The sequence below is a fragment of the Cololabis saira genome, chromosome 14 (assembly GCF_033807715.1).
Source record: "Cololabis saira isolate AMF1-May2022 chromosome 14, fColSai1.1, whole genome shotgun sequence".
Taxonomy (NCBI): Eukaryota; Metazoa; Chordata; class Actinopteri; order Beloniformes; family Belonidae; genus Cololabis; species Cololabis saira.
This window is the reverse complement of record NC_084600.1, coordinates 17,688,860-17,704,913: the sequence shown is the minus strand read 5'-3', so window position 1 is coordinate 17,704,913 and position 16,054 is coordinate 17,688,860. Positions and strand designations below refer to the sequence as shown.

Sequence of the window (16,054 nt, the reverse complement as noted above, 5' to 3'; positions counted from 1 at the left end):
CGCACGGGGACAAATTTGTTGGTACCCTATTAAAGAAATAAAAACCCAACGTGTTCACTGGAAATTATTAAAAGAATTACAAATAAAACTTCACTGAGAACTAGACTTGTGAAAATCAGACTATGCTTTAAAACTATGATTCAACAGATTTATTTAAAAACTAGACTAAGGAAACTGGACTTGAAAATGTAGGTGGTACCTCTAGAAAAGACCAATCAAGACATGGTGAACTGAAGTGTGTCCTGTAATTAATGTCAAACGGGTCTTCAGTGTTTCAGTCAGCCAGTTTGACTATTTAAAGAATGAAAAGTAATAATTTCTGCTGTTTGGTATCGTGGTGTTCACCGCACTGAACATGGACCAGCGAACGCAAAGGAGAGATTTAAAAGCAAAGGCTTTAAGACCATCTCCAAGCTGCACGTCTGTGTCTACGATGGAACCTTCATTCAGAAGTTTAGGCTCCATGTGATGGTAGCGACGTGGCCACAAAAGGAAGATCGATAAGAAATTGAATAGGCGTGTTATAAGAGCCCAGAACAACAAACTTGCTCCCGAGAATCAGAAACTAGTCACAAGTCATGGGTCCTCCGACAGCCAAAACACACGACTATAATGTCTGAGAAGAAAACACTGAGCTATTCTGAGGTGACCTTCTGTGAGCTCTGATCGACACGGAAAGCACTGAAACATGCAAGTCTGGAAAAGAAATCCTTCAAACCTGAGAATAATGGAGCAGTTTGTTCATGAGGACCAGAACACCTATCTAAAGGTGCTGAAGTCTCATGCTGAGAGTAGAAAATACATTTTTTTATTTTGTCAACGAATTTGTTCTCATGTACATCGATCTCTCGTTCTAAACAGAATCCAATCAAAATCGTATCACGCCACACTCCGTGAAATCAGCGAATCCTGAAATGTGATCCAGTTAATTAATGCAACACTGTATTGCGATGAAACTTGATTTACACCCCTAAGAATAAAACTCCTGAAAAGGAATTAAGCTAATCTCCTCGCGCTGTGATTGTTACTAGACTGCAAAGCAGATTTTGTGGCAAAAAAAAAAGATACCAGCCAGTCTGACTGAAACCTTTTGGACCATTACAAAAACAAATAGAACCTCAGCAGAGAAGAGAAAGAGAAGACTGTTTTTCAGCATGGAAGAAAGCCTTCTAATGTTATAATCTGCAATATTTCTGAACGTTATCGGCTGCATTCATAATGGCTGGTTCCAACTGGATTCCAAACGGTGCTTGCATCTTTAATAAACATCATTGGATGTTTTAACATCGTCCACAAGCAAAACTGCAGATATTAATGTTCATTTGGAAAAATTGGCAGCAAAGAGCTCTCACAAATGTCAACTTGTTTACAACAACCAAACACACATTGGCAACGCAGCCCTTTAGTGGCTGGCACGTACGTAAGAAAACCAGGTTTTAACAGCATTCCTGAGTTGACCCAGCCCTAACGGGCTCTAGCAGTGGCCCAGAACCTCTCTGAAGTCGGCGGAAAAGGGCTAGATGAGACATGTTTAGATGCAGCCATGGCTGTAGCGCTTGCCAAAACCCAAATCGGTGATGTGGAAAAAAAGGCCAATGAACTTCCAGAAATACCTGCGATAGAGGGAAGTGGAATACAGACAGCTTTATTTGGCTGCAATCACAACAACTGCACCTCGAGGTCCAGGGGGGCAAATACGCAATTAACTGTACATCTCTGTACATCAGGGCTAGTCAATTGGCGGCCCGCGGGCCACATGCGGCCCGCCAGGAGCTTTAATGTGGCCCCTGGTCATATTTCAAAAAAGGGGGTGTTTGTTGAAAAAAAAAAAAAAAAATTAAACATTTTTTTTTTCTTTTTATAATATTTTTATAACTGGCTACTATGGACTAAAATGGTTGTGCTCAATGCTTAATATAATATTCAAATAAGGAAATCTTGGTGGAAAGTGGTGCTTTGTCATTATGGCGTGTTTGCACAATGCATGGTTTCAAAATGAACTTGCATTCAAAATAATAATTCTTTATCTGAATATTATATTTAACATTCACAATTACTAAATCTGGAGACAATTAATACATAATTCATATGTAAACTAGATATATTCAAATGTATAATACAAATGTATTATATTTACATAAGTCTTCGTCTTAGAGTGCAAAATACATTTTGAAAACCCCCACATTTTCAAATTCTGCGGCCCTCTCCATACAGTCCTTTTGCAGATGTGGCCCCCGGCCAAATCTAGTTGAAGACCCCTGCTGTACATGTTCAAAGGCCACAGCGAGCATAGCTGCATGCTGCCACAGGAGACCTCAAACATGCTTGCTTACACGCACACAGGTGGACATAATGATAAAAACACTTTACATGTATAAAAACCTCCTTCAAAGGTGGGATTACTTTGTCCAGTCATGAATGGGTGTGTCTCGTGTTTGGGTTACGACAATGGCTAAAAAAGAGGTTGCATTAAGACAACCTTATCGATTCTGTGTGTCACATATCTTTACATTCCTGAAAACATCAACTTAAAACTGCTGGTGTGTGATATTTGGGAGGGAAATGGGTGGAAGGTTTACGGATCAGGCTGGTTTGACAGGATTAACACTGCCTCCATCTGGCGTTACTGGAGCACTACGGGATGAAGAGCTTATGAAGCACCAACTGTGCAACTTTGCACACATGAAAAATTAATTTCATAACTTCTATTAAGCAAGTGTTGTGCAAATAAATCCCACTCCTGTGTTTTAAGTGAATCAGATCATCTACTGTAAATAATTTAGCTCTTTAAACTGGCTGAAGCACTTCTGTGATTTGCAGTTCATGGAAGAAAAAAAAAATCTGACAATTTCCGGTAATAACCCAAATAGCTGTGAACAAAACAGATTACCAGGGGAAAAAATAAACCACTCATCACATCAAACACATGTCTACTTAAAAATATCTTATTAAACCACATCAATAAATGTTATATTTATAGAAGTGGACACATGGTGGTTTGGTGATCAGCACTGTTACCCCACAGCCTGTTTTAAACCCCAGTTTGCACCTTACAAGGAGGAGTTTGTAGTTTATATCTCCATGTATGTATGTTGGCAGGACAGTTTTGCATTCAATCAATACAAATCAAGATTCAAATCAAACTTGAAGATCCCACCAAGTGGTGAAAGCAGCACTACACAAAATGTCAATGCAAGACAGGCTCAGTTAAAAATATCCATCTTTTATTGTGAACGTAAAGATGGATATTTTTAACTGAGCCTGTCTTGCATTGACATTTTTTGGTGTGCTGCTTTCACCACTTGGTGGGATCTTCAAGTTTAGTTTCTTTTAAGTCCAGCACCCACGGCCTACTTTATTGGCAGCAATCAGAGGAAGTGCAGCTGTCTTCTCCTACCAAGATTCAAATCAAATCAGTAAAGAGATATAAAAGAGCCAACTGTTCTACTGACTTAACTTTTTTATCTTATTTTTTTAATGTATTTATTCAGTTTAAAATCCACCTTAAATGCTGTATTACTATATGGGCTCCAGCTGGGCCTTGGGGACAAACAGGATCTAATTCTATGTGGCTAATAGGACACTAAAAGACCGAAGAAATGAGAATATTAAAGGCCACATCGACCCACCTTACTGCAATATCATGCAGTGATTTCTAAAACACAGTCAGTGGAAGAGTTGCTTCTTTTTTTTTTTAGTTTCACTGCTACTTGATATAAGTAGGATTTTGATTGTTCACAAAAAGGTAGCATCACCAAAACGGGACTGTAATACATTAATACCATGAAGCAAAGCCGCTACTGTAAATGAAATAGGTCTAAATGACGCCATTATTTTCAGCTGTCAATGTTGAAAAAAAAACCTTCAAAACCGAAACTCACATTGATTTCCCATTTTTTTATTTCAGATTTCCTTTAATACATAATGTGAAAGAAAAACAGAGGAAATAAACGAATTAAACAACGCCATGTAAGCTTCATTGTGCGTTCATACTACATTTAAACATTATCTTTAACTATTTCTGCGGCTTGAAATATAAAATATGAACAGTTTACAACAAGGTCTATGGAAAATGTACAGGTGACTGCAGGGGCGAAAATTCAAACTGCAGGGGGGACAAGTCCCCCCCATTAGTAAAGCCCGTCCCCCCCTAGAATAATTTGAGACAGAATTAATAATTTTGGAACAATGCAGTAGTATTTAGTGATGCACCAAAATGAAAATTTGTGGCCGAAATCGAAAATAATAATAATAAACAGTAAAATCTCATTACACTTAAAACAAGAGTCATCACCAGAAAAATAACTTATTTGACAATTTTCACCTGTTTCAAGTAAATTTTCACTTGAAATAAGTAGAAAAATCTGCCAGTGCGACAAGATTTATCTTCTCATTACAAGCAAAAAAATCTTGTTCCACTGGCAGATTTTTCTACTTATTTTAAGTGAAAATCTACTTGAAACAGGTGAAAATTGTTGTTTTTTTCCAGTGATGAGTCTTGTTTTAAGTGTAATGAGATTTTTTTTAACTAAAAATGAAACAATTTAACTAGAAATAAGACAAATATTCTTGTTAAGATTTTGGGTTTTTGCAGTGTATTATGTCAGATGTGCTGTATTATTGCCACCTTCCACCTAATACCATTGTTTTGTATTACTCTAAGAAAGGTCTTCTGCCTGTTTGCGAGATAGAGTTGAAAATGTCAAAATGCTGTATTAAAGGAAGGCTAAAACTTTTATTCCTTGTCCCCCCCTGGATTTATTCTCTAAAATTTTACTGTTTATTGTCCCCCCCCAACTATGAAACGGGATTTTCGCCCCTGGGTGACTGTCAAAAATTGAATTTAAAAGACAGCAGCGGGACATTTCAGCGTATTGCATTTTTTTTATTTGTGATCTCTGAGAAAAGCCATAAAAATGGCCGTGACGTCATCACGTACAGCGCGACGCTTCGGAAAGGATAAACAAAAAGGAAGGAAGCCTTCGGAAATACAATCGCGGCAAAAATCGGTTCAAAATTTAGCTCCCGAGCTAAACTTAGCAGCTATATGTCCCCTTTTCGCCGCTCGGGTATTTATTATTATTAGTCGCAGTGCAATACACATGATGGATGATTCGCTACTGTTTCGCATGAGCGCGTTTTCCGAGCAAGGAGGGAGAAAATACATGGAGGACGTTGTCGAGATCAGGATCGAGTACGAGCCGTCGGCGTCTGCGGTCGAGGATGATCCGAAGTCGCAGGGGGATGGTGGACCGGGGCAGGGGGGGGACCAGAGCCAGGACCAGGACCAGAGCCAGAGCCAGAGCCAGAGCCAGAGCCCGGCCCGGTCCGGGCCGGCTGCAGCAGCCTGGCTGCAGAGCCTCTCCGAGGATGAGGTGTGCAGCAGCGGGGCAGCAGCGGAACACACTCCCGCAGACAGCATGGTGGACACCCGCAGGTCTGTGGCGTTCTTTGCGGTTTTCGACGGCCACGGGGGTCGGGAAGCAGCGCACTTTGCCAGTGAGCATCTGTGGGAGCTGCTGAAGAGGCAGCGGGGGTTCTGGTCCCACGACCACGGCGAGGTGTGTGCAGCCCTAAGGAAGGGCTTCGTCGCCTGCCACCACGCCATGTGGAAGCAGCTCCGTAAGTGATTGAAGCCTGAATTAAAACCTGAATTAAAGCTGCAAGCAGCGATGGACGGGCCCTGGCACCCTTGTGCACGTTCAGGCTGCAGGGGAAGCTTGTATTTTATTTATCCTTTATTTATTCAGGAAAGTCCCATTGAGATACAATATCTCTTCTGCCAGGGAGTCCTGGTCAAGATAGCAGCAAAAAAATAAATTCAGTTTCATATAAAAGAAAATACATACAAGGGCAAGTAACTTTACAAAAAATAAAAAAATATCAAAACAAACATAAAACATACAAGGATCAGAAAGCTAAAAAGAATTCATGACAAGAATGACACTTGATTAAAAACAATGACATTGTTCTGCTTGTATGACTTGCATGTAGATTCTTCAGGCCTGGACATTTAGCAGATGACACCAGCCACGACTGTCTATATCAAACCATTCAAAAGTTATGGCAGAAAGTAGGAACTATCAGATATCGACCAATCAGATGAAGGGTCGGGGCTAATTTGCACCAATTATGTTCAAGGACTCAAAACCGAGTCCAATGACACCACCCACGACTCTCTATGTCAAACTATTCAAAAGTTATGGCAGAAAGTAGGTACTATCAAATATGGACCAATCCGATGAAGAGGGGGGCGTGCTTTTTGGCGTCTATCGTCGCCACGGTAACGCTTTTGAGAAAAGTAATCGTCGCAGAATCGAGACGCACATTTTGATGTATAACACACCTGGGTGCACGTTACTTTTCGGGCAAGAAGCGGCCCGAAGAAATTGCATAAATTGCGCCAAAATTACACGATTAATTCAAAATGGCTTACTTCCTGTTCGGTTTCGGCCATGGTGCCAAGAGACTTTTCTTTAAGTTGCGACATGATACAGGTGTGTACCGATTTCCGTGCATGTACGTCAAACCGTATTGTGGGGCTTGAGGCACAAAGTTTTCTAGGGGGCGCTGTTGAGCCATTAGGCCACGCCCATTAATGCAAACCATTAAATATCAAATTTTTCGCCAGGCCTGGCTAGCTTTCAAAATTTGGTGACTTTTGGGGCGCGTTTAGGGGGGCAAAAAGGCCCTCATTTCGTCAGAAGAAGGAAAAAAAAAACGAGAAAAATTCCTACAGATACAATAGGGCCTTCGCACTGTCAGTACTCGGGGCCCTAATTATGGTTTTGCGTTAAATCGACTTGGTGTAACGCGAAACCATAAATCAGCCTTAAAACAACCTCACCGCTCATATTAATCCCTGGCTCTGGCCTAATCATGATCTCATCATATTAAATGGGTTTTCTGCAAATATTACATAAAGAATTGTCAATATCCACATGCTTTTTTTCACAATGTGTTAAAATCCCATCATGCATGCTTGAATTGCTTTATAATATACAGCTGTAGGAAACTTAAGTACACACTTCTTTTTCAAAGTTTTATCCATCAGGACATAAAAAAAAAAAAACATAATGTAGCAGGGCTGGGGATCGATACAAATGTCAAGAATCGATTCGATTCCGGTTCTTAAGATTCAGAATCGATTATCACAATTTGATTCGATTCAATTCCGATATCGATTTGGGTTATTGTTATTAAAACTGCATAAACAAAAAAAATACCAAAAGTTGTAATGTAGTTGGAGCCAGTGAGAAAGATCATTCACCAGTGGAAAATGTTTAAGGCATTCTCAGATCTTTGTAGATGTGGATCATAGACTCTATAAAACAACGGACAAAGCATTTGGTCAGGTGACCCATTGGTTTCTGAAGCTTTGCTCCCAGCTCCTTCATACGTACCCTCCCAAAATATCTGCAGAGCTGCCATCAGACATTTACAGCGGGATACACCGTTTAACATGTTGACCCGAGGGCAAAAATCAAATATAACCATCGCGTTTAGCTGATGCTCAGTTTATACAAATGGGTGGTTGCTTGGCTAAGCACGGCAGCATGATGGTTCTGGGTTAGAAAGTGATAGAATTGCAATCAATCATATTAGAAATAAATGTAATAATTTATATAAACTCTCCTGGCGTGGTATAAAAGATTTCACCCCCCTCAGATTTGTCGTAGGTGTGAAATCAAACGATTGAGACCAAATTAATTTTTGAACCAGGCTGTAAATACGTTTATTTCTGCTCTAAAGTTGGACATTTTAACATGGGAATCAATGGCTAATGTCAATGACTTGGTTTTGGAGCCTCTAGTGGACAGTCAAGGAACTGCAACAGATCGAGGTTCCGAATGAGCGTCAATGTTTGTTGTTGATCTCCAGGCAAGTTCACAGCAAGGTAAAAAAAAAATGTAGTTCTAATTATAAATGGTGGACCAGAAGTAAAAAAAAAAAAAAAAAAAGCTTGTTTTTGCAATGTTGCATCCGAACAAAGACTTCTGAAACGACTTCCTTTCGGCTGCTGCCAAACTGTTGATGTTTGGTTATAATGCACAAAGCCACATATGGTGAAAACGAAGCACAACATTTCAGCACAGCGCCTCATACCAGCTGTCAAGCATGGGGGTGGAGGGGCTTGATATGGGCTTATTTTGCAGCCACAGGATAGGAGCACCTTGCAGTCATCCGGTCCGCTTTCTGGAGTCATGCGTTCAGGCATCTGTCCAGTAGCCAAGACTCGTCAACGATTGGGTAATGCAACAGGACAATGAACTCGAGGACAGCTTTCAGACTGACATTTGAATAAATAAATAAAAGAATCAGAGTGTTGCAATTCTCAGTCAAAGTCCAGGCTTCATCCTGAATGAAGTGCTGTCTCGGGGCCTCGAGAGAGCTGCACATAAACAAAACGCGGGGAAAAGTGGGGCAAAAATAGAGACTAGATCAGGTCTCATGTGAGAATAGAGAAACCAATGATGTCGAGAGTTATTGCTGCTGTTAGATATTCGGCGAGGTTTTGAATCATGGGATATACTTTGTTGTTTCCAAACCGTTTCTGCTATTTGGCGTTGTTTTTTTTTTTTGTCAAATAAAGAATGATAGAGTAATATGTGATGTTTTTTTTTTTTCAACTGAAGCCGGTGAGCAGCAACATCCAGGACAACAGAGTTATTGAGTTCACTGTCTTCACCAAAGCATGTGGAGAGTCAGGAATAGGGCTGGGCGATATATCGAGATTTTAATATATATCGATATATTTTCTAACACGATATGGTACGAGACAATATCGTTTATATCGATTTAAACATTTTTTTTTTTTTTTTTTTTTTTACATTTTTTTTTTATGATTTTGATATAGCTTATTTTGTGACAAATTGACTTGAATGTTTTATTTGAGATTTGCACAAATGTTTTGTTATTTGCACAACTGTCAACCTCAGTGGAAAAGTCTGCCTGTTACTGTCTACATTGTATTAATTGCACAGTGTATTTTAATTTAATTGTTATGCAGGAAAGGGATATTTGTTTTATTTTATTCAAGAAGCATTTTTATTCTATATATGCAGGCAGTTTATTTTTATTTCATTTGTTTTATACATGTTGATATTGTGAAGACCTCTGTTAACAAAGGTCTGTGTGACATTTGGCACGAGGCTTTGTATTAAAACTGACTGTTTTTTTAAGGGTTTGCCTCAGAAAAAATGAAGCTAACAGAGATGCTATGCTATAATGCTTTGGGGGAAACCCCAATTAAGGCACAGAAAAAATATCGAGATATATATCGAGTATCGTCATTTAGCTAGAAAATATCGAGATATGACTTTTGGTCCATATCGCCCAGCCCTAGTCAGGAATCGAGCCAGCGACCTTCTGGCTGGAAGAAAAACTCTTGGCTCAATGAATTACTAATAAATGTGAAAAAGAAAAGATGTACATTTTTTGAAAATGTTGGCAAAGTCGGTTCTCTGACGGCATTAACCTTTGTTTACCTCTTCTCCTCACAGCGGAGTGGCCCAAGACGATGACCGGCCTGCCCAGCACGTCGGGCACCACGGCCAGCGTCGTCGTGATCCGCGGAGTTCACATGTACGTCGCTCACGTGGGCGACTCGGCAGTCGTAGTCGGAGTTCAGGAAAACGACTCTGACATCTCGCTCCAAGCACTCGAAATAACAGAGGACCACAAGCCCGAGCTCCCTAAAGAAAAAGAGAGGATTGAGCGTCTCGGCGGGAGGTGAGCACCGAGCAGATCTGCAGCTTTTATTCAAGTTAAACAACTCCCCAGGATTTCATCCAGTTCAAGCCTTTTTGTCCTTTTTAACTGCAGTGTAATGAAGAAATCTGGGGTGAACCGGGTCGTCTGGAAGAGGCCCCGGCTGACCCATAACGGCCCCGTGAGGAGGAGCACGGTCATAGACCAGATCCCGTTCCTGGCTGTGGCCCGATCCCTCGGTAAAGAGCACACCTTTGTTTAATTTTGCTCCATAAATTTACTCTAGCTGGGCAATAACTGATCATAGGGCTGGGCGATTTTAGACAAAAATAAAATCCTGATTTTTTTCTCTGAAAACCCGATTTTTGATTTCGATTTTTTTGGTAAAACTACAAAAGACGATGGAATAAATTGTTTCAAATATTTTATCTTTATTTTTAAAGAAAAATAGCAAACACATTTCCCTATTGGGAATGAAGTGCAATTGAAAGATACTGTAAATCCTACTTGAGTTTAGTAAAGTGACAACATTTATAATTTTCTTGACCAAACAAAGATGACTAGACGAGCTCTGTCTGTAATGCAGCCAGCTGCAAAAAAGGAAAATCGATTTTCCGATTTTCCTTTTTTTAACATCGTCTTGATTAATAAATCCGATTTAGATCTGAAATCGATTAATCGCACAGCCCTAACTGATCATAACTTTTGATTGTTCACAGGAGATCTCTGGAGCTATGATTTCTACAGCGGAGAGTTCGTGGTTTCTCCTGAGCCTGATACCACCGTGATGACCCTTGACCCCAAACGGCACCGCTACGTCATTCTCGGCAGCGATGGACTGTGGAATATGATGCCACCCAAGAATGCTGTTAACATGTGTTATAGCCATGATAAAATGGTGGTATGTAATCACGTCAATAAGACTTTACATGTTCACGTGGTTTTAGACAAAAAAGCTATCGTTCAAAGAGGATTAAAAAAAAAAAAAAAAAGACTATTTTCCTTTTCATTTTTTTCAGCACTGCAGCTCCAATTTTGGTGAAATCAAAAATGGTAAATTCTCTCTGTTTGGATTCCTCAGGGCCCGAAGGGAATGTCTTGTGCGCGGAGGCTGGGCTGCACGGCTCTGCTGTTCTGGAAGGAGCGCATGCTGCGCGCCGACAACACCACGGTCATCGTGCTGGCCCTGCAGGAGCGCGGGAGCGCTGCCGTCCCCATGCACCGAGACGAGATTCTGGTCGACATGTCTACAGGAATTGACCAGATTCCTTTCCCCGGAACACCTTACAACACGTGCGAGGTCCAGAAGGTCGGAACCATAGCGTTGATGCTTTCAATGTTTCATTATGAAAAACCACATAAACCACAACGGAGGGGGAGATCTTTCCAGATGCAGAATTGCTTCGGAAAAATCTCCCGCATACTCTGATATGTCTGTTTGTTCTTGTTTGCTTATCATTCTGTTGTCCTTTTTATCTCTTTTAAACCATTTTTCTTGTCTGTTTTACATCAATGAAACTGATAGCTGGTAGACGCCACTAGCTGTTGATCAACAGCTGGCATCCCAGTCACACTTGGTTCACCAATGCACTCTTTGTTTTCGCGGCCAACAGGCGGCGCATGAGGATGGCATGTTTTATGAAGAGGATGAGATATTTGAAGAAGAACATGAGGGATGGACATGCCTGGAGTGGTAGTGAGGTGACTGCTTAGTCTTGAAAATATGTCGGATATCCAGCGAAACATCTGTTAGCTCAAGCTTCAGGCAGGTTTTTGTCTTAATCCTCGCAGCAAAATTCAGCTGTTTGGATAGAAGAACTTCAAAAGAGTCTTTAAAACTGGTTAATCTGATCTGTTTGGAAGTATTAGGCACCAGGAAATACTATAATAGTGGTAATAATATCGTGTCTTTTTTTTCCCCCCCAGAATTGTCATCAAGATGATCAGTTCGAAAACACAAAATAATAGTCAAACACATTTATCATTATTATTCATCAACTCCAATATAACTGACAGTTGGCGTCAACATTAGTAATTGTACCACAAACAATAAAAATAATGAAGTGTTGCAATCCTGCTTTTGAAAGAGTGGGTTTAACCACGTAAAACAAAAGTAAACCAGATATTTGCCAATCGTTTAAACCCTAAATGTCATTTAAGACAATATAAGATTCTCCTTTTGTTAATAGAAGCATTAAATTCAAAATGAGCATCTAACATGTTTCAAAAAATATGGAACAGTTGTGTATTTACATCTGTATTGATGATATTTTCCTCAAGGCTCATACCTGTTAAGGTACGTAAGAGTATAAGCCAGGCAGGAGAAAAAATAATATTTTAGAGGAAGATTTTTTTTTTTTCATTATGCATTTCGAGAAAAAAGCCGAAATGTCGAGATTAATGTTGAAGTACAATTTCAACTTTATTCTCAAAATTTCAACTTTAATTTTGAAATTTCGACTTTATTCACAAAATTTTGACTTTTTTATTGAAATTGTATTTCAACATTATTCTCGACATTTTGACTTTTTTCTCGAATTGCACAATAAATAAAAAATCTTCCCCCCTCAAATATTTTTTTTCCTGCCTGGCCCTAATACTCTTCCGTAGTTAAGGAGCCTTCTTAGTCGTGATTTTCTTCTTTTTTTTTAAGGTGGCAGTAGTTGTCTTTGAGTGACAGGTCTGGACTGCATGCGAGTTTAAAATCTGCACCGTTGCTGCAGAACCGTGCTGTTGTCATATGAATGTGGTTTGGCATTTCTCACGCCAGTGGGACGGCGCCAGGCCACATTCTCTTCCTGAAAACAGGACTGCCGGGAGATCAGAGATCAGCTTTAACAGTGTGCAGATCCTGCATCAGTGACTTCTGACACCTATTTCCTTCCAGCAGATCTGAAACAGGTTAGATCAGGTCTAACTGGAATGAGCGGGTATAGATCATGGATGCATAGATGGAAACAAACTTTTTAATCATTGCAGATATTTTCTTTAGCTTCCCTTTCCCAATGTTTTTGAAACATGTTGAATGCAAAAGCTTCTCTAAGAAATGATTTCAACACTTCATGTTGTACATGTCATTTAAATTACATTTTTCATGACTTTCAACTATTTCAAAATCATAATGCCAATCACTGCCAACTAAAAATCAAATTCCACATCCATCAAATGCAGGTTCTGGTATCGAATGTGAGGAAGCGGCACGATCGACCAGATAAAAACACAACGGTTGCTTTGCAGAAATGACTGTTGATGCATCAATGGCTTCGTTTATTTACTCTCCGTTCGCTTAAAGCCGTCTGGAGTTGCTGGTGTAACGTAGGAAGGCTGTGCGGGGAGGAACATTTTCAGAAGGGGAAATGACTTCAGCAATACACCTTTTTATTTATTCATTTAAGGCAATATATGTGATTAACAGTTACCCATGTTTGATCACTCCTTCACTTGTTTTCACCCGTTAGTGATACATCTGTGTTTACATCCATTAAAACATACAGCACTCTAATGATGACAGATCCATTTGAATATGTCTAAATCTACTATTGTGTTTCTATTTTGACTTTAGTCCTCGTCCATTAGTGATCACTTCATCAGTGTGTTTCATATTAGTGTTAGTCTAAAGGCCTTTTCTCTGTCCAGAACTGTAACTTGTGAGCATATTAGCAGTTAGAGAGCATACCTTTCAATAAAATATTGTTTTTCTTTGCTTTATTCCAGCTGAGCGACCCAGCAACCGCTCCAGCCACGCTCAAGGACGGCCCCAGAACTCTGGCGCAGGCATTCGGGCTGTACGAAGCCGCTTTCTGTGCCACCGCGCAGCTTTTACCCGACGCCGACTCGGTGCGCGTCACCCTGCCCCCCTCCGACGGCTCGCTGAACGTTTTCGAAAAGCAAGACCCCAGCACCCTGATGGAGTGCACCACCTCTGCTCCCGCGGTGAAAAGGCGGCGCCGCGCCTCACACGGCGCCCCCGAGGTCAAAGGTCACTGTCTCCGACCCGGGAGACTCCCCGGCAGGGGTTTGCCCCAGAAGGCGCTTCACGGCGGAGCGGAGAGCGAACAGTCCCTTCAGGCTCTCGATCAGAACGCGGACGCGAGCTCCTCCGAGGAGGGAGGCATCCTGCAGCAGCACCAGAACTCCGCCTTGTGCGTTTGCTGAATCCCGTCGCTGCCCCAACACTAAAACAGGAATCTGCATCGAGTCGGCTTTGCTCTCGCTCCAGGCGTGTCACACTTCCGTCTCCAGGCGTTTACTTTTACAGTTTTTGTTTTGTACATATGTGAGATATGGGCATTGTAAATGTGTTTGTTCAGATTTTTTTTTTTTTTCTTCCTCTCTTGCTCTTCCTCCCGTTTCCTCTCTTAAATTGTTGTGTAAAAAGATTTGAAATCTTTTAAATTTCTCTGTCTAGTATATTTTCGTACTTTTAAGTATTTACTGTATATCCAAAGGCATATTTTGAAGCAAATAGATCCGGCAATCTGACGTAACTTTGCTTTAACCACCTTGGAACCCTTGTGATCCTCCAGTTTCGTTTTTAGAACTATTTTAAGTAATTTTACTGAATGGATCAGTTGTTTGGATCCTCGGACCACGTTTGCTCTTGTGCTGTTGTCTGGCATAGGTTCACTTTCTGAGGTCTGCAGCTCCGAGGGAACGCCCGTCGGCTGCTCGGTTGTCTGGGCACTGACTGTAAAAATGTTTATTGTTTAAGTTAAATCTATCGCACCTACAGCTCTCCCTCAGTCAGTGGATCGTTTTAGCTGCGAGAAAGTCTGAAAGGGTACTTTCAACCAAATGAGAAAATAAGGATTATAGATGCGTTGGTACTATCTGTCTGTTAGCGAAGATTTGTGAATGAACTGACACTTTAATCATTTGATCTTTTTTGTACTTTTATATTGTGCTGTTTCAAGCGCCTTCATTAAGTTATTTTGAATTCAGCCAGTAAAATGATCAAAACACCAGTGGCAGGAATAAAGGTTTGTTTGTTGGCTTTATTGGGCATCTGCATACAGTAAAAACTAAAATCAGTTCGTAGTTACATCATCCACCTATAAGCTGTCTTCCTTTCCATTCCTCATTTGCATCATTAATTTGTACGTTAGCCTTCGTAAGGGCCCGGTTAATCAAATCTCTGACTTGTTTTATTATGGCAGCTGGTCTTTTGCCTTCTTTTCACGTAAAAATGTCTAAGTTGCCTTAGCACAATTAAATCTGATTCATATTTGGGATCCAAAAAGATGAGGCTGGGATATGTCGACATGGATACGGCTAAAGCACAGCATCATCCATTTACCATGCACCTTCATGTGTCCTGAAATTACTCCATGTGCTTCATGTCCCTCAGATATTTAGAGCGGTTTTTGTACAGAATGTCAATAATATGCAATACAAATTTGTACAGTACATTATTATGCAAAGTGTCTGGGTTTTTCTCTTTTCTGGTATGATCAGATCTCTTCTGTATTTTGTGAAATATCCAGAGGTTTTGGAGGTTACGCAGCATGTGATGTATTGTGACAATTCCAATACTTTGATCCGCCTTTATATCCACTGGAGCCAGTTTTTTTGGCTTACTGTATAAATTACATTCTTTAAAACTGACTGGATCTGTAATGTCTGTGTGCTGTAATAAAGTTCTCATTTCAGAAAATCCGGCAGGTGTTTCTACTTTGATACAACAGAATGAAGCATGGGTGAGGCCTACACGTGCAGTTCTAACATCCTCCAGCAGGTGGCAGCACTGTAAAGGGGTTTGCGCCTGAACATTTAACTGCTTTCTTCTGTACTCCATAGACTCAAGCCACAGGATTTCTCTCAGAAATGTTTAGAGACGCCTGAGTACTAAGATTTAGAAGCTTCCCTTTGGAAACAGTCTTATTAATGTGTTTTTTTTTTTGTGTGATCAAATTTTTATTTCTTTTTTTCCTTTTTCTGAAAAAACAACATGGTGCAAAAAAAAACACGGTGGTGCATTATTAATGTTTTTTTTTTAAGTAAATCATATCATATGTAGTTTATTGTATTAGACGGTTTACCTTTTTTTCAGTTGTAGGCTTCATTTTCTAAGATCATTGGTTGAACTTGCATGTCTTTTCCTGTCCATCAGGACTACAGATTGTTCCACTTATGTTAACAATCATAAGGAACTATGAGAAAATCTTCAGCTTGCTCCTCTTGCCTTATTCAATGTGGTTTTCTAGGTGTTTCTCATGATCTTTAATCTGTTTTAGAAGCCATCCTCTTTTATTTTCCATGTTCTGAATCTAGACCAACTGATTTCCTTTTACAGTGAAATGTTTCCCAGATTGCTGAATGTGACAAAAGCTTAAACATAAGACTC

The 16,054-nt window shown here is 40.3% G+C and overlaps 1 protein-coding gene across 2 annotated transcripts; it reads left to right on the top strand.

Moving 5' to 3' along the window:
• Positions 1 to 4,947: 4,947 nt before the first annotated feature.
• On the top strand, positions 4,948 to 15,358 carry LOC133459750 (protein phosphatase 1D-like). 2 transcript variants are annotated; one of them, XM_061740019.1, is made up of 7 exons: positions 4,948 to 5,622; positions 9,504 to 9,732; positions 9,826 to 9,950; positions 10,431 to 10,612; positions 10,793 to 11,020; positions 11,325 to 11,412; positions 13,426 to 13,556. In XM_061740019.1, the coding sequence occupies exons 1-6, from the start codon at positions 5,103 to 5,105 to the stop codon at positions 11,406 to 11,408; spliced, it is 1,368 nt and encodes a 455-aa protein (XP_061596003.1). In that variant the 5' UTR covers positions 4,948 to 5,102; the 3' UTR covers positions 11,409 to 11,412; positions 13,426 to 13,556. The 2 variants fall into 2 exon arrangements, with proteins under 2 accessions (XP_061596003.1, XP_061596002.1); XM_061740018.1 differs by lacking the exon at positions 11,325 to 11,412 and having other exon boundaries at positions 13,426 to 15,358.
• The last annotated feature ends 696 nt before the right edge of the window (positions 15,359 to 16,054 follow it).